Raw genomic sequence first — 21,904 nt, 5'->3', positions numbered from 1 at the left:
CTGAGTAAAACTCTAAAGTGTATATGTGCTACACCTTCTTTATCCATTCTTCTATTGAGAGGCACTTAGGTTGTTTCCAGGTTCTGGCTATTACAAATAGTGCTGCTATGAATATAGTTGAACAAATGCTTTTGTAATATGATTGGGCATCTCTTGGATATATTCCCAAGAGTGGAATTGCTGGGTCCTGAGGTAGGTTGACTCCCAGTTTCCTGAGAAACCACCACACTGATTTCTAAGCCAGTTAGCTTTTTTAATAACCCAATCGCAGTGACATATATTCACACAGTGTAAAGGAATTTTCCACAATGGGAAATTTAGGAGTGATGGCTATTGGGTGTAAGACTTTTTGGGTTGTGAAATATTGTAAAGGTGATTGCAAGAGGATTTTGGTATCACTCACTGCTAGAACACTTGGTTGACATACCCAGGGCTCTTGTTCAGTCCCCATCACTGGGGGAAATGATGTGTTTGGACATTTTTAGTATTAAAAATGATTGAATTTTAGATGTTAAGTGAGCCAGTTTATTGTATATGAATTATATTTCAGCAAAACTATTTTGGAGAAAAATTCCCTCATCTGTAGCATGATTAATAAAAACCCAGAGACAGAAATTTGGGTTCAACCCAAAGGTCAGAAAAGCAAAACAGCCAGCCACTGACTCTTAACCTCTACCTCAGTCTAAAATAGTGATCCCCTCCAGGAATCTCAGAATGAGACTGTGTATGAGAGCTGTTTCCTCCATTTTATATTCCTTTTTAGTGCTGGGATTAAAGACACGCGCCACATGCCAAACTTGTGTGGCATAGATTAAAGGGATTAAAGCCTGGTCCATAAGGCTGATCAGTTTGACTGTTTTACTTTTGAACTTCAGGCAAGCTTTGTTTATTAAAATACAAATTAAATATCACTACACTCATTTCTCTGGAAAGATATGCACCTGTGTTTTTTAAGTGTAAAACCCCCGTCCCCCCATCCCATACAAGGTGTTCTCCAACTAATAGCAGTTTTCAATGGGATCACCCTTCCTGCTAGTTCTATACTATTAACTTACCTTAAGCGTCTATCCGTTTTTTCTGTCTCTCATATTTATTAGCCATTGTATTCTTGTAAATAGAGATTGTCTAGTGTCTACCCCATTACCATTTATTATTTATTTAGTGGATCAAATTTTAAAGGAACTCATATTTTTTGCCATTCTTTTTTCCAGTGTCTAATTATGTATAAGACTCTAAAGTTTTATATGGTTTAAAAGAGATACATGCTTTAGAAAAGGATGTTCATACACTTGGAAAGTTTTACAACATTATGTTGATATGTAGAATTTTAATATTAACAAAAATGTCATTCATGTGCTATTTATTAGCAACAGTGCTTAGCTCTTGTAAGGTACATAAAGAATCAAAAGCATATCTATTCTTCATGAATAGTCTGCTCTGGGAGTGATTTCAGAGGCAGGCACACAAAGTTCACTACTGGATACATGTAAAGTTAGTAGAATTAGTTCTGAGAGTCTTCGGAAGACCTGTATGAGCTAGAGTTATTCAGGAAACTTTAATGAAGAAGGGACTTTAAGACAGATTTGTTTTAAAAAGCCAATTTTTGTTTCTTTTCAGGTACAAAACTTAAACATGAACAACGATACATATTACCAATGTTCAAAGCTGATTTGGGTAGAACTGGAATACAGTTGCATACAACATATTCCAGAGGAATTAGAAAAGTCAAAGTAATGGATAACAGAAAAGAGCCTCCTTTCTTCAATGAAGATAACGTGGGACCATTTTACTTCAAACTTCCTTTCTATGACACCATGGAACTCTTCATCGAAACATTGACTGGAACATGTTTTGAACTAAGAGTTTCACCCTTTGAAGCTGTTATCTCTGTGAAAGGAAAAATTCAAAGATTGGAAGGTACTACTAGTCTTTGTTTCTACAATATGAGGATTAAACATTTTAACAGTTTTTTTTAGTGGAGAAAAATGTAAACATGCCATTAGGATTTAATTTAAAAATTTAAACATATGAATAGGATAATACCATCCCCAATATATCTTCCAACAGTTACCTACTTAGAAACTGTCTCCATTGTATCCCTTTGTGCTCGCCATCTTATGCCCTTCACGAGATTTCTCGATTCAGATCTCTGGCATCATGTTAATGGCATGAAGTAAATATTTCAAAATAGTTTTAGCAAGTTGGGATGATACGCACATCGAATCATAACTATTTTGCAGTTACTTTAAATGGCAAGTGTAATTTATTTCCTTTTAGAGAACTTGCTTTTTCTTTTAACACCAGTTTGTAAATTCCTTTTTTTTTTTTTTAACAATGGAGATTTTCTGAATGTTTGGGTTACATTTACATATATATTCTAAGTTTATCTAACATAGCAAGGATTTTGAATGACTTTTAGTATTTTTTTTCTGGTATATGTATTTGTGGTATCATAGATTACTTTATGTTAATATTACTATTCCAGATTTTAGATTATCATTTATGGTTGTCCAGTTTGGACTAGAAAATTAAATCATTTCATATAACGCTAAGTTGATCTCTGCTGGTGGAGTCAACTGGAACTCATTTGTAACATGAAGGTACTAATTAGGTTTTCTCTCCAGCCAACTTAAAATGAGAATTACAGAAAGATGAGAGTGTTTGAATCTTTGTAAGATTTTTGGTCTTTGTGAGATCAAGGATTCTGAGTATTCCAGGTTTTGAATATTTGCTTTTCCTTTATCCCTCTAAAACTTCTAGGGAAGTTTTAGGGGGTAGCTGAGTCTAGAACTACATCAAAGAATGGCATGTTCACCCCTGTTTTCTAAATGACAAAAGAAGTGGCAGTCGCTGTGTTCTGTAGGAGACTTCAAAAGAACAGCCTACATGAAAAATCCATTTTAATCCATTTCTGGAGGGTCTTTGTTCTTCCTCACTGGATGTCAGTTGGATCTAATGTGGGAAGACTCTCAAGACTCCAGATTAGCAAGATGTGACTGGAGAGGACAGAGGGGAAGCTTGAGTTGGTCCTGCAGAGGGAATGGTTGTGGCTGCAGAAGGCTTTTCCTTTGGGTAACTCTTGATGAGTCAGAACTAGCACCTGGTGGGAGGGAAGACAGAGTAAGTTGTGGAGGAAGACTGAGGAGACTGTGGTGAAATGGGAGCGATTGCTTTGAAGCACAGAGAAGAGGTAGCTGTCAGAGAACTGTAGCAGGTCTGGAAGGGACAGAAATAGCAAATCCACTAAGCAACTTAACATTAATTTTTATTTGTTTTTGTTTTGCTTTTATGTTGTTGTTCTTTTCAAGACAGGGTTTCTCTGGCTAACAGTCATAGCGGTCCTAGAACTAGCTCTTATAGACCAGGCTGACCTAAAACTCACGGAGATGCAGCTGCCTCTGCCTCCCGAGCACAGGGATTAATGGCGTGTGCCACCACCACCCAGCAACACTAATTGTTAAAAATCACATTTTCACTTATGTGTATGCACGCATATATATGTGTACTTGCTACAGCACACACACATGTGGAGGCCAAGGACAATTTGTGGGAGTCGATTCTTTCTATTATGTAGGTCTTAGGATCAAACTAAGTTCATGAGGTTTGGTAGCAAGCTGCAAGCACTTTTGCCCACTGATCCATTGCTCCACCCTTGCTGGCTTCCAAATTGACATTTCTTAATGTTAAAAATAGAAATAATGGTAGTAATAGTTGCAAATGATCTTCTCAGGATTACATGGATTATCAAATGTAAAATGTCTATTTTCTTTATCAAGGGAAAATGCTTAGTCTGGAGATAATGTCATCTGTTTCTGAGAACCTAATGTACATACTGTACACTTGGGGAAGGTTATACTTTGGCTCTCTAACTTTCTGGAGCTTACTAACCAGAGCAGTGGTTTACGATGATGTAAACATCCCTACTAGAAGGTCTGCAAAATACTGCACTGCAGTTGAAAAGAAGCGTGTGCCAAGAATTTTAAGGGGCTACGTGGAGCAGTGGAGTCCCTAGATGTACCCCTTAGTTTTTGAATTGCTGCTCCCTAAATAAATATTTCTCCTGCGAACATAGAAGAGGATTGTTTTCCCTGGTTCCTTATGAGTAATGGAGCCATATTATTAGTTATGGACAATGAGCTACAAATAGCCATTTTTATACCTGACAGCTGCTGCTCCATCAGCAAGGGCTCCTGAAGGACTGTAGTAAGCAGACTCCTGTACCACACAGTGGAGAGTAACATAGGCAAGGAGAGAACTCTTTACTCTCTAATGGTCCCCATCTCCCCATTTACTTAGAAGATCTTGTCTTTTTCTACTTCCCATGTAGATAAGATCCATGTATGTCTCTCTTAGGGTCCTCATTGTTGTCTAGGTCCTCTGGGATTGTGATTGGTAGGCTGGTTTTCTTTGCATAATGTTTAAAAACCTCTTATAAGTGGGTTCATGTGATAATTGTCTTTTTGGGTCTAGATTACCACATTCAATATGTTTTCTAGCTCCATCCATTTGCCTGCAAATGAGAACTCTTTACTTTAAACCTTTGACTTTTTTTTTTAGAGTAATTTGCCATTTCTGCATAACCCTCTTTATTCTGACATTAGATATTAGGACCAGATGTTTTCCTGGGTAGGTTACCTTATTAGTTGTCTTTTTCACTAACGTCACCGTATATTCATTACATATTGTTCTCCTGAACAGTGATAATAGTTTGTGTTGTTTGGTGGTCCCCGGGACCTTCCTGACTAATACCTAGTAGGAAGGTATTCCATGCCCTACAGTGGATTTTTGCTTAATAACTTCTGGAGGAAAGATACAGAGTACCTCTGTTCAAACTCTTTCTTTTAAGGAAATTTTAAATTAGTTTACAAAGTGTTGGGTGTCCATGTGAACTAATTCTTAGTTTGGGTTCAACCACACCCCTATGTCCTCTCCTTTGTTTCTTCACCCACATTTATTTTAACCCTTTAATCCTCAGTATTGCTCCCCTGTTTCACAGCATATGGTTCTGATGTGTTCTTACCCCTTAAGACCATGTCCCTTCACCATTGCATGTGTCTTTTCCAGCATCCTGAGCTCTACAAAATATCCCAGATTAAATACACAAATCTATAAATTCAAAGCTAACATCCGCATATAAGAGAGAACACACAATGTTTGTCCCTCTGGGTCTGGGAATCAGTATATTTTCTAGTTCCATCTATTTCCCTACAGCCTATTTTTCTTTGCAGCCTATTAAAATTCTGTTGTGTATATGTACCACATTTCATTATCCATTCTTCAGTTGGTAGGCATTGAGGATAATTCCATTTTCCTAGAGATTGTGAATAGAATAGCAATGATATATGTGCATTTTCTCTGTAGCAGAATATGGAGTCCCTTTATTCTGTGCCCAGGAATATAACATGGGATCATACGGTAGATCTTTTTAGCTTTTTGATAACACTCACTTAGTCAGGCATTGGTGGCTCACATCTTTAATCTCAGCACTCAGGAGGCAGAGTTCAAGGACAGCTAGGACTACACAGAGAAACCTTGTCTCGAGAAACAAAACCAAACCAAACTAGACAAGCGCTCACTCACTTCTAGAATGATGACAGCAGTTTACAATCAACTAACAGTGGATAGCTATTCCTCATCCTCATAGCCTTGCCCGCTTTTGTTGACTTCTTCCTTTCTTGATGATAGATATTTTAGCTGAGGAAAGATCAAACCTCAAAACAGTTTTAATTTGCATTTCCCTCATAACCAGTGATGTTGAACATTTTTTTAAAAAACTTATTAGCCATTTACACTTCATTTTTTTGAGAACTGTGTTTGGTTCAGTGACCCAATTTTTTTTATTGGGTTTGTTTTCCTGATTTTTAGTTTCTAATGTCTTTGTGTATTATAGATGTTAATCCTCTTGACATGTAGCTGGCAGAAATTTTTCTGATTCTGTAGGCTTTGTCTCCATTTGATTGGCATTTTCCTATACAATTAAAATATATTTTAAATTTCATGAGAACCCGCTTGTTGATTGCTAGCCTTGTTTCTTGAGCAGATTTCTATGCAGAAAGCCCTCACCTACATCTACACCCTGAAGTGCATGCCCTACTTTTATCCCCCAGCAGTTTCAGTTTCTAGTTAGGGTCATTGATCTGTATAGGTGACTTTTATGCAGAGAGAGAAGGTCTTCATTTCTCTTTTCTACCTGTAGACATTTAGTTTATTCAGATAATTTGTTGAAGGTGCTGTCTTTTCTCCAATGTGTATTTTTGTCAAAAATCAGGTTGCTGTAGTTGAATGGTCTTGTAACAGGGGTCCTCTCTTCTATTCCATTGATCAATAAGTTTTTGGGCCAGTACCATGCAGTTTTTATGTCTGTGGCTCTATAAAGTTGAAATCAGGTGTGGTGATACCTCCAGCATTATTGTTGCTGAGGACTGCTTTTGCTATCTGGGGTCTTGTGCTCTACATTAATTTTAAGACTTTTTTTCTATGTCTGTGATGAATGTCACTGGAATTTTGATTGGGATTGCATTGAATCTATATATTGCTTTTGGTAAGACAACCATTTCTACAATAGTGATTCTTCCAATCCACGGATATGGAAGGTCTTCCCATCTTCTAGTGTCTTCCTCAATTTCTTTCTTCAGTATTTTGAAGTTTTTATTACAGAGATCTTTCAGGTTTATGATTAACTTTATGCAAGGTTTATTTATTTTTCCACATAATTTGCATGTTCTTAGGTACACACTAGGGTTTACTATGTCTTCTCAATAAAAAGAAAAGAGTATCCAATTTAAGGTAAAAATGAAAGACACCCTAGGCACACACTAATCCCAATAGAGCAGAAGTAGCTGCAGACAGAGTAGAGCTCAGACTTCAGAACTGAGAAAGTTTATAGGGGCAAAGAGGTGGTGCCTTACATAGTGATAGTATTTGTTGTAGATATGTCTTCATGTATAAAGTGTATTTTTTTCTATGCAACAGATAATGAGTTTTATGGAGTTTTTTTTCTTTGCTTCTTATTTTGTTTTGAGATAGGATCTCACTTTGTTGCTAGGCCTGGAACTTGCTGTTTCCCAAAATGGCCTTGAAATAATGATCTGTCTGCCTCAGCTTTCTGAAAGCCGTTGTTACATGTTTATACTACCATGCCTGACAAGTCCTGTTTCCTTCCTTTCTTCCTTCCTTCCTTCCTTCCTTCCTTCCTTCCTTCCTTCCTCCTTTCCTCCTTCTTTTCTTTCCTTCTTTTTTTTTCTTTTCTGGCAAAGTTGTATGTATCTTATCTTGGCATTGAGCCTTCTGTGTAGCTGAGGATAACCTTCAGTTTCTGAGTCCCTTATCTCTATCTCCCAAGTACTGCCATTACAGGCGTGCACCACTATGTGTGCCCAGTCTGTGCAATGCTAGGGATTAAATCTAGGGCTTCATGCGTGTTAGGCATGCACTCCACCAAATGAACTGCACTCCTAGCATGTAGTCTTATTTTTTTTTAATCTGACAGTTTCTTGAATTTTAACTGATGGGGATTCAAATATGGTTAGACTGATATCTAATGTATTTGTTTTCTTTTAGTTACCCTTGATCTTAGTTGCTATTTTTCTTCCTCTCTTTATTTTGATGTTTTAATTTGAATATTTTATATGATTCTATTTTCTTATCCTTCTTAGAATATCACATATATTTTTTTTAAGGTAGCCATTCTAGAGTTTGCAGGATGTTTACATCTAATTCAAATTCACTGCTTCATGGGCTGTGCAGATACCTTACAATAGTGAAATGGTCCTAATTCTAACACTTCTATGACACTGATGTCATTCATTTCACCTACATATAATGTATAAAGTATGGTTATCATGTATATTTTTACTAATATTGTTTTGAATTAACTGTTAGTTCTTTGTGAGTGCAAGTTTCTATTTTGCCTTTGTTATTTCTTGTAGTTTGTTTGTGCAGATCTCAGTCTCTTGGCTATATCACCGTCCTTTCTTGAAAGTGTCTTTTAGTATTTTTTGCAAAGTGTGTCTACTGGCAGCAAATTCCTTCAATTTTTATCTGAGGAAGTATATTTTACTTACATTTTAACTGTTTTATTAGTATATTTTAGCTATACATAATAATAGACTTCCTATGACATTTTCATAAATGTATGGCAATACTTTTTCATAAAACCCCTATCACCCTTTCTCATTCCCCTTCATCACACTTTCTCTTGTTTCACTTTCTACTTTTTCTTTTTTCTGGGGTATGAGTAACCCTATGAGTTTCATTAAGGATTTATAGAAAGGCAAAGGCAAGGGATTATTTACAAACATTTGGTACCTTATTAGTTGCTTACTCCATTATAGAAAATGTCATTTCCTAAGCAATCATTAGTTACCTGTGAATACCAGGGAGAGGTTGAGGCATTGTGAGCCTCCCACCCACTGACATGGTGTAGGATGTCAGTAGGCCTCGTATTATTAAAAGTATTATTATATAGTTTATGTAAAGGCAATCACAGCTCCTGGGGGTTCATGCCCAGAGGAGAGCTTTAGACTTTGCCTTACCTCTTCCTCTGGCTCTTGCATTCTTTCCATCTGTTATTCTTCAGTGTTTTCTGAGCCTAAGAGGGGGTGATATAGATGTCCCATTTGTAGCTGAGCACTCAAAGGTTGGCTACTTCATGACCGTCTAGTTACCAGTCTACATTAACAACTGCTTGTAGGAGGAGGCTGCTTGTTTGTACCGGCTGCCCAGAATTGAAATAATCACACAGAAACTGTATTAATTAAATCACTGCTTGGTCCATTAGCTCTAGCTTCTTATTGACTAACTCTTACATATTAATTTAACCCATTTCTATTAATTTTTATATCACCACGAGGTCGTGAAACCAGCAAAGTTTCAGCACGTCTATCTCTGGCGGCTCCATGATGGCTCCCCAACTCTGACTTCTTCTTCCCAGCATTCAGTCTAGTTTTCGCTGCCTACCTAAGTTCTGCCCTATTAATAGGCCAAGGCAGTTTCTTTATTCATTAACCAATAAGAGCAACACATAGACAGAAGGACTTCTCACACCAAATGCTCACTGCAAAAATCTGAAAACACTAATCAATGGGTATAAACATAGTTATTTAAATGGCTATTTGGCAGACACATCATGTCCATTTAGCAAAACAATAGTTTCCCATTAGGGCCTATGAACTCCCCAGCCACTGACTTTTGATCTGGTCTGTCGGGCCAGACATGAATTCTGTCCTGTGGAGCAGGCCTCAAATCTGATCTGTACTTGGTTACCCCTACTTAGTCATACCATTGCAACAGTGGGCACATCATTCCTGGGTGGTTGGTAGTGTAGCACACAGGGACCCCAGCTACATAAGAGGACACCAATTCTCCAGGAGCCTTAATAGTATGAGGGCTGGCCAGCAGGAAGAAGCTTCTTGCTCAGTTTCAGCTTCATTTCTATGTGTTCTGACTAGAGAATGTGATGTTTTCAGCTCACTCTGTAGGAAGGCTGGTATGAACTCACGGAGATCAAGTTGCTTCCAAGTGCTGGGATTAAAGACGTTCATCACCATCTCTGGCAGCAATAGTTCTGCAGTGGCAATTGTTTGCATTGTTTTCAGGGCCTCAGGGATTGCTTCCTTGAGAAACAACTTACAGAAAGATAACCCACTCCCTGTTCTGGGATCTGAAATGTTCTATTAATAACCTAATGGGAGTATCATTATTCACTAATGCAAATTACCTTTATCTAAACTAATTTTGTAAAAACAATTAAAATTTTTTATTATATGTATTTCTCTCTCTCTCTCTCTCTCTCTCTCTCTCTCTGTGTGTGTGTATGTGTTTGCATACACTTGCATGCCTTTGTGTAGTTCATAAGATTTGCAGAAGTCAGTTTCCTTCTTACATCATGCAAATTCCAGGGATCTAATTCAAGTTACCAGCTTGGTGCATCTATTTTCTGAGATACTTCATCAAATTTTGTTTTTCAATTAGCTTACCAGATGGAAAATTTGGTTTATGGCTTTTTCGTATACCCTTACTTTTGTCTGTCCTGCCTTAAATCTCTGCTTGTCCCCCATCTTACTTTGTTCTTATCCAGCTTAGACCTTTTGTGCTTACTAGTTTTTGTTGACTTGACACAAAATAGGGGGATGGAACCTCAAAATGAGGAATTGCCGCTATTAGATTGGCCCCTGGACATGTCTGTGGGGAAATTTTCTTAGTCACGTATTGATGTAGGTAAGGTCTCATTCCTCTCTAGGTGGTGCTGTTCTTAGGCACATGGGCTTGGGCTGTATATGAAAAGTAGCGGAGCTAGCCAGTAAACAGCATTCCTCCATGGTCTCTGCTTCAGTACATCTCTAGGTTCCCTTGGTAATGGATGTAACCTGTAATATAAAATATACCCCTTGCACCTCAAGATTTTTTTTGGCATGTTTTTATCACAACAGCAGAGAAACTAAAACAACTTTCTATCCTCAATATTCATTACCCCCTTCTCCTTTGTTTTTGAAAGATAACTTTATAGAGAGACAAATCTAGGTTGGGAGTTTCCCAAAACTTTCAGCATTTTACTCCCCTTTCTCACTGAATGCATTCTCTCTTTGTTCCTTTTTAAAAAACCTGCCTCTGTGCGTCTGTGTCTGTGTCCATATCTGTATTGTGTATGTGGATGTGAGTATGCTGCAGTGCATGTGTGTAGTGGAGGTCAGAGAACAACCCCATACATGCACACATGTAGAAGAACATACCCACACACATTCATATGCCCTTGTATTTATTCAACTTTGTTTTCTTGTTAATATTTTGAGTCCTGGTGAGTTTAAATTTTCCCTTATTTTTTGTCTTCTTTCGTCTGTGAATTATTTAGAAGTATACTTTTATTTCCAAATTTGAGAGATTTAAAACATCTTACTACTCACTAATTGTGGGTGATGCAAGTAAATAGCACATTTATGGTAAATATGGTAGTGATTTGTAGAGGACTGCATAAATTTGAATTTATCATATTAATGAAACTCATTGTACTGTTTTCTCTTATTTTCTTCAATAAGAAATACAGTGAGTTTCATTGTATTTACTTACTCAATTTAACTTACTCAGAAGTAGAGAAAAGCAGACTTCTGTTCAGCCAGGTTCATGAGGCAGAAACAAGAGGATCACTTGGCCCCGAGGCTGAGGCCAGCTTCACCACTTTGCAAGACCCCATTTTTTTTAACTGTCTTTTCTTATTTTACATACCAATCCCAGTTCCCACTTCTTCCACTGTCCTGACTCCACCCCCAACCCACTCCTCAGTGAGGATAAGGCTTCCACATGGAGAGTCAACAAAGTCTAGTAACATTGCTTTGAGGAAGGACTGAGGCCCTCCCTACTATATCTAGGCTGAGCAAGGTACCCCTCCAAAGAGAATGGGTTCCAAAAAGCCAATCTAAGCAGTAGGCTTAAATCCTGGCCCCACTGCCAGTGACCCTACAATCTGCTTCAGCCATACAACTGTCACACACATTCAGAGGGCCTGGTTTGGTCCTATGCTGGTTCCTTCCTTGTCAGACCAGAGTTTGTGGGTCCCATTAACTCAGGTAAGCTGTTTCAGTGGCTATCCCCATCATGGTCTTGACCTCTTTGCTCATATTTTCACTCCTCCCTCTCATCAACTGGACTCTGGGAGCTCAGCCTAGTACTCTGCTGTGGATCTCTGCCTCTGCTTCTATCAGTTGCTAGATGAAGGTTCTATGGTGACATTTAAGATAGTCATCAATCTAACTACAGGGCAAGGCCAGTTCTGGCACCCTCTCCACTTGTGGATTCCTGGGAATTTCTGTAGAGCCAGGTTTCTTGCTAGCCCCATAATGGCTTCTTCACCAAGTTATCTCTTTCCTTGCTCTCCATATCTGTTTTTCCCCCTTCTCAACCATCCCATTCCCTCAAGTTCTCCTCCTCCTCCCCGTTTCCCTTCCTCTTCCCCTTTCATCTTCTCTTCTCCCCCACCTCCAGGCTCCCAATTTTTCTCAGAAGATCTTGTCTATTTCCCCTTCCCAGGGAAATCTATATATGTTTCTCTTAGGGTTCTCCTTATTATGTAGCTTCTCTAGGGTCATTGACTGTAGGCTTGTTATCCTTTGCTTTACAGCCAGTATCCACTTATGAGTGAGTACCATGTTCATCTTTCTGGGTCTGGGTTACCTCACTTAGGGTGTTTTTTTCTAGTTCCATTCATTTGCCTGAAAATAATTGAGCATCCTTTGGGTATAAGCCCAAGAGTGGTTTTGCTGGGTCTTGAGGTAGGTTGGTTCCCAATTTTTTGAGAAACCACCATACTGTTTTCCAGAGTGTTTGTACAAGTTTGCATTCCCACCAGCAATGGAAGAGTGTTCCTCTTACTCCATATCCTCTCCAGCATAAGTTACCATTGGTGTTTTTTGATCTTAACCAATCTTACAGGTGTAAGATGGTATCTAGGAGTCATTTTGATTTGCATTTCCCCGATGACTAAGGATGTTGAACATCTCCTTAAGTGTCTTTTAGTTATTTGAGATCCTTCTGTTGAGAATTTTCTGTTGAGATCTATAATTCATTTTTAAATTGGATTATTTGGTATTTTGATGTCTAATTTCTTGAGTTCTTTATATATTTTAGAGATGAGACCTTTGTCTGATGTTGGGTTGGAAAAGATCTTTTCCCATTTAGTAGACTGCCTTTTTGTCTTATTGTCTATTTTCTTTGCCTTACAGAAGCGTCTAAGTTTCAGGAGGTCCCATTTATTAATTGTTGCTCTCAGTGTCTGTGCTACTGATATTATATTTAGGAAGTGGTCTCCTGTGCTCATGCATTGAAGGCTACTTTCTACTTTTTCTTTTATCAGGTTCAGTGTGGTCGGATTTATATTGAGGTCTTTAATCCATTTGGACTTGAGTTTTGTGCATGGGGATAGATATGATCTATTTTCATTCTTCTACACGTTAACATCCAGTTATGCCAACACCATTTGTTGAAGATGCTTTCTTTTTTCCATTGTATAATTTTAGCTTCTATGTCAAAACTCAGGTGTTTCTAAGATTGTGGATTAATATCTGGGTCTTTGATTCTATTCTGTTGGTCAACCTCTCTGTTTTTATGCCCATACCAGGATGTTTTCACTACTGTAGCTCTGTAATAGAGCTTGATGTCAGAGATAATGATGCCCCTGGAAGTTACTTTATTGTACAGGATTGTTTTGGCTATCCTTGATTTTTGTTTTTCCATATAAAGTTGTGTATTGTTTTTTTCAAGGTCTGTGAAGAATTGTGTTGGGATTTTGATAGGGATTGCCTTGAATCTATAGATTGCTTTTGGTAGGATTGCCATTTTTTTATGTTGATCATACCTGTCCAAGAGCATGAGAAATCTTTTCATTTTCTGGTATCTTCTTCAATTTCTTTCTTCAAAGACTTAAAGTTCTTGTCATAGGTCTTTCACGTCTTTGGTTAGTGTTACTTCAAGATAGTTTATGTTAAATCTGGCTTTTGTGAATGGTGATGTTTCTCTGATTTCTTTCTCAGCTTCTTTATCATTTGTATATAGGAGGGCTACTGATTTTTTTGAGTTGATCTTGTATCCTGCCACATTACTGAAGGTATTTATGAGCTGTAGGAGTTCCTTGGTAGAGTTTTTAGGGTCACTTATAAATAGTATCATATTATTAGCAATAGCAAAAGTTTGACTTCTTTCCAATTTGAATTCCCTTGATCTCCTTTTGTTGTCTTATTGCTCTAGCTAGAACTTCAAGGACTATATTGAATAGATATGGGTAAAGTGGACAGCCTTGTCTTGTTTTTGGTTTTAGTGGAATCACTTTGAGGTTTTCTGCACTTAATTTGATGTTGACTTAAACCAAAATTCTTAGAGACAAACCAAAACTAAACAGACTTTTGATTCTGACTTTAAGGTATAAATGTTTCCTAGTTCTTTGTGTATTTAATTTATCATAATACATTATAAGTAATGTAGTGTTATATATGAATATATGAAATGTGTAATTTAAATGAAACACACGCAATCCTTGGCAAATATTTTTTTAAAGAATTAAAAAAACTCTCTGAACTTATGTTTAGTATATATAATGGAAAGAGAGCCTAAATAAGAAAAGTATGATTCTTACACGGGCATGGTATTACATGTCTATAATCCCAGCACTTGGGAGGTAGAAGCATTACTGGCTTGTTTCTCTGGCTGGCTTGTTTACCTACTTTTCTTGTAGACAGACCCAACCACCTAGGGAGTCACTGTCTAGATGAAGTCAGAGCCCTCTCACAACAATTTAGCCAGTAAGAAACTATCCCAGGGCTGGAGGGGTGGCAATGGTTAAGATCATATGCTGTGCCAGCAGAAGACCTGGATTCCATTCCCAGCACCCACATGGTAGTTTATAAGTTCTGGGGGAACCTGTGCACTTTTCTGACCTCTGCAGATACCAGGTGTGCACTTCTCGTAGACATACATGCAGGAAAACACTCATACACAAAGTAAATCTTAAGACAATGCCCATAGACCTATCCCTAGGCCATGCTGACAGGGTGAATTCTTCAGCTGAGCTTCTTTCTTACCAGCTGACTCTTGTTTATTTCAAGTGGACAAAATCTGACTAGTACTAGTTTTCCAGGGAGAAGTGTTCTCTGGTTTTAATTTGAGAAGGTATTATAAGCCAAGATCTAGGCTTAACAGTAGACTTTTTATTCACAGTAATGGGAGCTCAAAGGACAGTGAAGTGTTGTCTTCATCGTGATGAGGGAACAGTCCCGTGTATACTTAGAATGAGGACAAATGAAGGTATTCGTAGAGAAAAGAAAACGATGTTATTGATAAGACACTCTTACCAGAGAGTGAAGCCAGTGGTGCTAGGAGACCTTGCAGGCTGGTGTGGTTGCCATTGTCTAGTGTGTGTTGGTCTAGTTGGGGCAAATGATGAAGCAATTTTGGAGAACAATGAATGGTGCTTTAATAAAACGTGAAGGTTTAAGAAAATCAAAAAAGAATTAAAATTTTATTAACAGGCACCTTTAAATGAAGATGGAGTTGCTTGAAATGAAGAGGGCTCAGGGCTTAATATTCCTCACAAGAATCACACAACCATGATTATAGGTATTATATTGTTGGGTATGATCTTTTGCAATTTTGGAATAGTTATTTAGAGTTATGTAGGTTCCACACAGTAATGGGAAATTATGCAAATGGTTCATCTTTCCATTGATCTACATTAGTACTAAAAAAGGCAGGTAGTTAAAAGCAGAAAAGTTAGCAAGTAAAAAAAAAGTGATTGTAAATATAATTTTTTTAAACAGAAGTTTGAACATAGAGGTATTGTGCATGGGTGGTTAATGCTGCTCCCAGAAGTCATAGGTTATCTAAAAAAAATTCCATTGCCAAGTATAATATTCTTCTTTACAAGTATTTGTCAGGAAGTCCCTAGAGGTACACAAAACAATACAGACTATCGCTGTTATTCTTGGTTGTCCACCAGAACTAGAAGGCAAGACTCAATGGGACCAGTGGTGCAGTAGTGGTGTGACTCTTACGGGGCATCACTCTCTGTTGGATCTGAGGCCCGCACCACAGGAGGGAATTCATGCCTGATATTGTAATCCTAGTCAAAAGTCCATGGCTATGGAGACTGTAGGCCTTAGAGTTTGAAATTATTACTGTTTTGGTAAATGAATCATTGTCAAAATGCCTTGGAAATATTAAGTTTATAATTATAGATTTCTGCTGCTGTCATCTGTAGTTAGACAAACTTCTTTTTGCATTGGGCAGTGGTTAATGCAGAAACTTTTAACTGGTCAGAGTGCTCAGAGTAAGTGACTGTTGAGCCCTCAGCCCCAAAAGAGACTTCTGAATCCTACCTACTTCAAGGTTAGAGAACTTTGAACTGAAGAAAGAATTAAGAGCCAGGGGATGGAGAGGGGCATCCTGAATTGTCTTCTGAACATGATATGGCTATTCCACGGAACTCAAGGCTTGATGTACAAGATGGAACAGTTAACATTCTAGAAGGGATGGGGCAGGTGTATTTATGAGATGTCACTCCTAGAAGCTGTTGCCAATTAATGCCTGTGGCACGGGGTCAGTAATTTTTTTTCAGCGTTGCAGCCATTGCTAAGTTTTTCATGCTCTAGTAAATAACACCACAGCCAAGCTCATGTAGGCAACCCTAATTAAATTCAGTGGGTCATTGGAAAATGCCTAAAGTAGGAGGAGGGTTACCTGTTGTGAAGAAGGAATAGCTGGGTGATTGAGAGAGGATAAGAGGGGTTCGTATGATCAAAATACATTATACACACATATGAAACTCATTAAATAATTATTTAATTTTTAGTTTTTCTTTTGAAGTGAAGGAAAGAATTTTGTGAGGCGAGCAGGGTTTCCTTTCCTTGACAGAGAAGGAGGGCCTGGAGAAGGCCTGCCTCTGTGTAGTCTCTTGCTGAAGGCGTCTGTTAATAGGTCCTGACTTTATGGGGCTGTGACATGGATGCTGGTCCTGGGGGGTGCGGGGAAGTCCAGGAATGGAGGGTTCTTGGTCTATCTTCGTGTAATTCCTCTTGGAGCAGATTTGGACCCCAAGAAGCAACTGAGCCTGCTTTTGTGTAGATCCTAGTAGGGGCGCATGTACCAGTCTGCCTCTGTACTGTTGGATAGCCCTTTAGCTGTCTGGTTGCTCATGGCAATAGAACAGAGACAGACATTTTTGTTGGTCCTGTTTCTATGTTGCCCTCCTGTACATGAAGTCTGCCTCTAAGTCAGTGGCTCTCAACTTTTCTTAATGCTGTGACCTTTTCATACAGTTCTTCATGTGGTGGTGACCCCCAACCATAACCTTTTTATTACTACTTCATAACTATAATTTTGCTACTGTTATGAATCATAATGTAAATATCTGTGTTTTCTGATGGTCTTAGGCAACCGCTGTGAAAGGGCCATTTGACTTCAAAGGGATTGTGATCCAAAGATTGAGAACCATTTCTCTACATGGCCCACCAGGCCAAATTTCCATCTGTGTGATTGTGACTCCGAATTGTCCCTATCCTCAGTCCTCAACCATAGTCCTGAGACACATGCCCTAGGTTCCTAGGGTGAGCAGAACTGGTTGGGGTCTTTCCCTCTAGAGCTGCCTAGGGGCTGACTTAGCAGCGATTTTTTGAAAATGGCTGCTGAATTCAAGTGCCCAGAAGAAAGGAGGATTTCCCTAGAACCTTCCTGCCCTGTGTAGGTGCAGCTCTTATTAAAGTCTGTCTTCTACCTTTCTCTACTCCTCTCTTGCTCCTTCCCTTCCCACCCTGTCCCTTTTCCTCCTCCTCTCCTTGTTGCTATTGAAAATACCATGTGCTTTGTTAGAGGCTGTCTTCTGGAGCAGAGGTCCCAACTTCTGTGCCACACACCTCCATTCTAGGAAGACAGCACTTCCCAGTCAGCACTGAGGCCTTCAGATCACAATTTGCAGTTTCTTTCCTGTTATGTTCCCCAGAATTTCCTTCTGTCCTTTATTTCTTTCCAGCTAAAGCTAGTGTGTTCCTACCATCAGGAAGGCTGCTTTACAACAAGCTCCCTTTTATTCCCCAGGGATTCCAGCAGTCCATGCATGGGTGTAGTGTGCTATCTTTTATCCCAAATGAATCTTTTTTAAAATAAAAAGGAAGTGCTTCTCCTATAATTCTTTGGTTGAAGTCTTAATCCCCAATGTGAAGGCACTTATAGATTGGACCTTTAGTATATAATTTAGGGCTACATGAGGTCTTAGGTGCAGTTGTCATGACAGTATCTTTGTAAGAAAAGATGTGAGAGTTCTTAGTGTTTTCACAGAAAGAAAAGGCCATGTGACTCTACAGGGGACTGGTAACTACTTACATGCCAAGAAAAGTGACCTTAGAATGAACCTATTTGGAACCTGGACTTCATGGGTTCCCAGTCTCAAGAACCACGAGACACATATTTCTATTATTTAGACCACCCAGCCTATGGTGCAGATTCTTTCAGTTTCTATCTTATGATATATATATATATATATATATATATATATATATATATATATATATATAGAGAGAGAGAGAGAGAGAGAGAGAGAGACATACATACCAGTATACTCAGATATACATCATGGAAACCTAAATAGTAATCAGAAAATCTCCTAAGATTCATGGGGAATAGAGTAGCATTTCAATGGGAGTGTATATGCCATGGTAAACCATGAGTATGTAAAGAAATTTGAGCAAAGGACAGTTTTTTAAAGGTAAGAGTGATGGTGATTACAAAAGACACTTGAAATTGTTTTTCTTGGCCACTGGATAAATAAAAGTGTTGCCAGTTATACATTGAAGAGGACAGCTGTTGGGCCAGAGTGCTTGAACCAGAAACGTGTTTAATTCATAAGTATTCTTAGTTCTTTAATGACACAGCATTCTATCATGCTCTTTATAGATGGTATTGAAATTTAAACTCTTTTTATTATCACCTTTCCTTAAGGTATTCCCATCTGTCAGCAGCATTTAATTTGGAATAACATGGAGCTTGAAGATGATTATTGCTTGAATGATTACAAGTGAGTGTAACTATCTATTAGCAGCTTTATAGGTGCGCAGTGTTGTAACTCCACACACCAGTGATTTTCTTCATGTCTCTCCTGAACAGCTTGATCCCAACTTTCATCCTCAATTCTGACCTCTAGATGTGCTGGCTCAGTACCACCTTTGCTCTTGATCCTCGCTCTCTGAAGTTTGTAGTTCACCTTTAGTATTTCATGCCGAGCTCTTCGTCCTTGCCTTCTTATATGGCTGTATTAACTTCTTGTCTTTTTGCTTTTTTCTCTGAATATTGACCCATTCTTTCCTGGCCATGTTTTGGGCATAAGAGAGTTGCTCTCCACTGAGATTTTGTTCATTAGACCCCTTTTCTCTTTAAGAAGTGGTACTGTGTGCACCTGTGGTTACAAATGTGCTTTCTGACATTTTACCTTTCTCTATTCTCTCATGTAATTTATTTCACTGATGACAAAGGAGTTAGGAGGTGGAGAAGTGAAAGAACACCAGGATTTGGCAGAACTGGTGGATTTGCAGTGTTATTTTTATTCTATTGAATAAATTTTCTGTTTCCTCATTCTTTGGGTTTTGTCTAAGTTTTCTTTCTTGGGCCTACTTTTTGTATTTTTCAAGACAGTGTTTCTCTGTCTAGTTCTGGCTGTCCTGGATCTCTGTGTGTAGACCAGGCTGGTCTTGAACTCACAGAGATCTGCCTGCCTCTACCTCTGGAGTGCTGGGACCAAAGGTGGGTGTACTACCACCAGGCTGGGCCTCCTTTTTAAAATAGCTTGTGAAAACTTATAAACTTTCTGTAATTTATACAGGCAAACAATATATTTATTCATATTGCTATATCTTCAAATATTAGGAAATGTATAGTAAGGCTAATAAATCAGCACATAATTAGTGGTTCATTTGACACTGATTGTTATCTGGTGATTATAGTTTATTTTTGTGCTAACTATTCACAGCATTTCAGAAGGTTGTACCTTGAAGCTGGTATTGGCTATGCGTGGTGGACCAATAAGTACTAGAAAAGGTAGGCATTCATTAAAGCAATCTAACAATAATTCTTAAGTTTAGTAGTACTATTAATCAAGGGGTTAATGTTTTTATAGGCTCTCATTTTAGCCAAGTTCCCTTTCTGTATTAGGTCTTTGATTCTTTTAAGCATTAGTCTTTACAACTTAGATGTATGACCCTTGGAACTCCAATATATAATCCCAGAATAAACCCCTCACGATTCTGTATTCAATTCAGGAATATTTAAAAATAAGTCTTAGTAGTAAATAGAGGAAAATGGAATGATAATATAAATGTCACATTAGCATTGTGTTTAGATTTTTGTCAGTCTTGTTGCTTTTTAAACTCTGCTTGACTTTTAAATTCCTGGGATAATTATTAGCTATAGGAAATTCCCGAATTGCCTTTTTTACCTGGGATGAAACTCAGTTTCATAGTCATGTTGAATTCTTTCTCCAAATGTGGGTGATCTCTGGAATCAATTCATTCATTCAGCAAATACATAGTGAGCATCTACTGGATTCTAAAATATATTTAATTTTAATTTTAATGATGTGTATATGTGAGTGTTTCTGTGTGGGTATGTACACATGAGTGCAGTTACCTATGGAGACCAGACAAAGGTGCTGGATCCCCTAGAACTGGAGTTTTCAGGGTGGTTATTAACCGACCAGTGTGGGTGATGAGAACTGAGCTGAACTGGGATCCTCTGCAACAGTAGTTATGTGCTTCTAACTGTGGACCCATTTCTCCAGCTCCATTTATTGGACTTTGAGTGAAGAAGGTCCCAAGTGCAGTAAACAAGAGTGACATAGGCTCTGCTTCCTAACACTCCCTCCAGTAGATGTGTGAGAAATTGATGGAATCTCAGGTGTTTGTGAGGTCTGTGTGGAAAATAGACAGGAGGATGTGATGAGATACATATAAATAGCACAGTAGTAAAGGTCTGTGGGAAAGATTACAAGAGCAAAGAACTTAATTAGTAAAAAGTGTGTCTTAGTGTTATTGCTGTGAAGAGACACCAGGACCACAGCAACTCTTATAAAAGCAAGCATTTAATTGGGGCTGGCTTACAGTTTCACAGCTTTAGTCCACTGGAGGGGAGTAATGGTGGCATGTAGGCAGACATGGTAGCTCAGAGTTCTACATCCAGATCTGCAGGCAGCAGGAAGAGAGAGACACTGGGCCTGACTTGAGCTTTTGAAAGCTCAAAGCCCAACCCTAGTGACACAGTTCCTCCAACAAGGTCATACTTTTTATTTTTATTAAAGATTTTTTTCATTAATTATAGTGTTCTGTACTGCATGTATGCTGCAGGCCAGAAGAGGGCACTAGATCTCACACAGATGGTTGTGAGCCATGAGTTTGCTGGGAATTGAACTCTGGACCTCTGAAAGAGCAGTTGATGCTCTTAACCTTGAGCCATCTCTCCAGCCAAGGCCATACTTCTTAATCCTTGTCAAGTAGTGCCACTAATGACCAAGAGTTCAAATATATGAGTTTATGGGGCCATTCCTATCCAAACCACCACAAGGTTTTAATCCAGGGAAGAGCTGGGAGCATGCTAACTAGCCCCCAAGTCAGGTTAGCCACAGGCACTCCCACCATATAGACTCATGCTCAGAGTAGTCCTGCTCTGTGACCCTCATTTTAAGAAGACTTTCACATTTGTTTGCTCCTCCACAAACTAGAAAACTGGAAATTGAGTATAGATTCCATTGCTGGTTTATTCTTGCATATCAAATTATATTCTCATGCTTTATAATTTTGGCCAAAATTAGATTATTAAAATGTTTTTCTTAGCTGGGCAGTCGTAGCGCACACCTTTAATCTCAGCACTTGGGAGGCAGAGGCAGGCGGATATCTGTGAGTTCAGGCCAGCCTGGTCTACAGAGTGAGTTCCAGGACAGACTCCAAAGCTACACAAAGAAACCCTGTCTCGAAAAACAAAAGAAAAGAAAGAAAAAAGAAAAAGTTTTTTCTTATCTACCTTAAGAGCAGTTTATGAGAACTGCATAAGTTAGAGAAAACAAAGGAAATGACGTTAAAGCTGATTAACCAGCACTCTGAAGTCATCAGAGATTCTCTTAACTGATTTCTGAAGTAGTTTTATGGGTTAGAGAGATGGCTTAGCAGTTGGGACTGCTTGCTTAATAATCATGAGAACTAGAGTTTAGATCTCAGCACTCATGTAACCAGCCTGGCATCCCATAAATGCCTGTCACTTCGTTTCTCAGGGATCCAACCTCCATACCCCGGAATGCATGTGCAGATAGATACACTTATGCAGACACATAAATAAATAAATAAATAAATAAAATTTTAAAACAAAATGATTGTATGTCATATTGGTAATA

General features: G+C 38.4%; 1 protein-coding gene across 7 annotated transcripts in view; it reads left to right on the top strand.

The window, feature by feature from the left end:
* Positions 1–21,904, top strand: part of Zfand4 (zinc finger AN1-type containing 4) — a 94,473-nt gene that overhangs the window by 12,287 nt on the left and 60,282 nt on the right. For 3 of the 7 annotated variants that reach the window (XM_038319856.1, XM_038319854.1, XM_038319858.1), the window contains exons 2-4: positions 1,618–1,917; positions 18,472–18,547; positions 19,496–19,563. In XM_038319856.1, the coding sequence (XP_038175784.1) occupies positions 1,656–1,917; positions 18,472–18,547; positions 19,496–19,563 (406 nt within the window). In that variant the 5' untranslated portion in view covers positions 1,618–1,655. Of the gene's footprint in view, positions 1–1,617; positions 1,918–18,471; positions 18,548–19,495; positions 19,564–21,904 lie in introns of those variants that run through there. The other 4 variants (XM_038319859.1, XM_038319861.1, XM_038319857.1 and 1 more) reach the window with 4 other exon arrangements.

Source organism: Arvicola amphibius, chromosome 2 (genome assembly GCF_903992535.2).
Source record: "Arvicola amphibius chromosome 2, mArvAmp1.2, whole genome shotgun sequence".
NCBI classification, from domain to species: domain Eukaryota; kingdom Metazoa; phylum Chordata; class Mammalia; order Rodentia; family Cricetidae; genus Arvicola; species Arvicola amphibius.
Note: the sequence above shows the minus strand (reverse complement) of the source record. Positions and strands in the feature narration are given on the sequence as shown.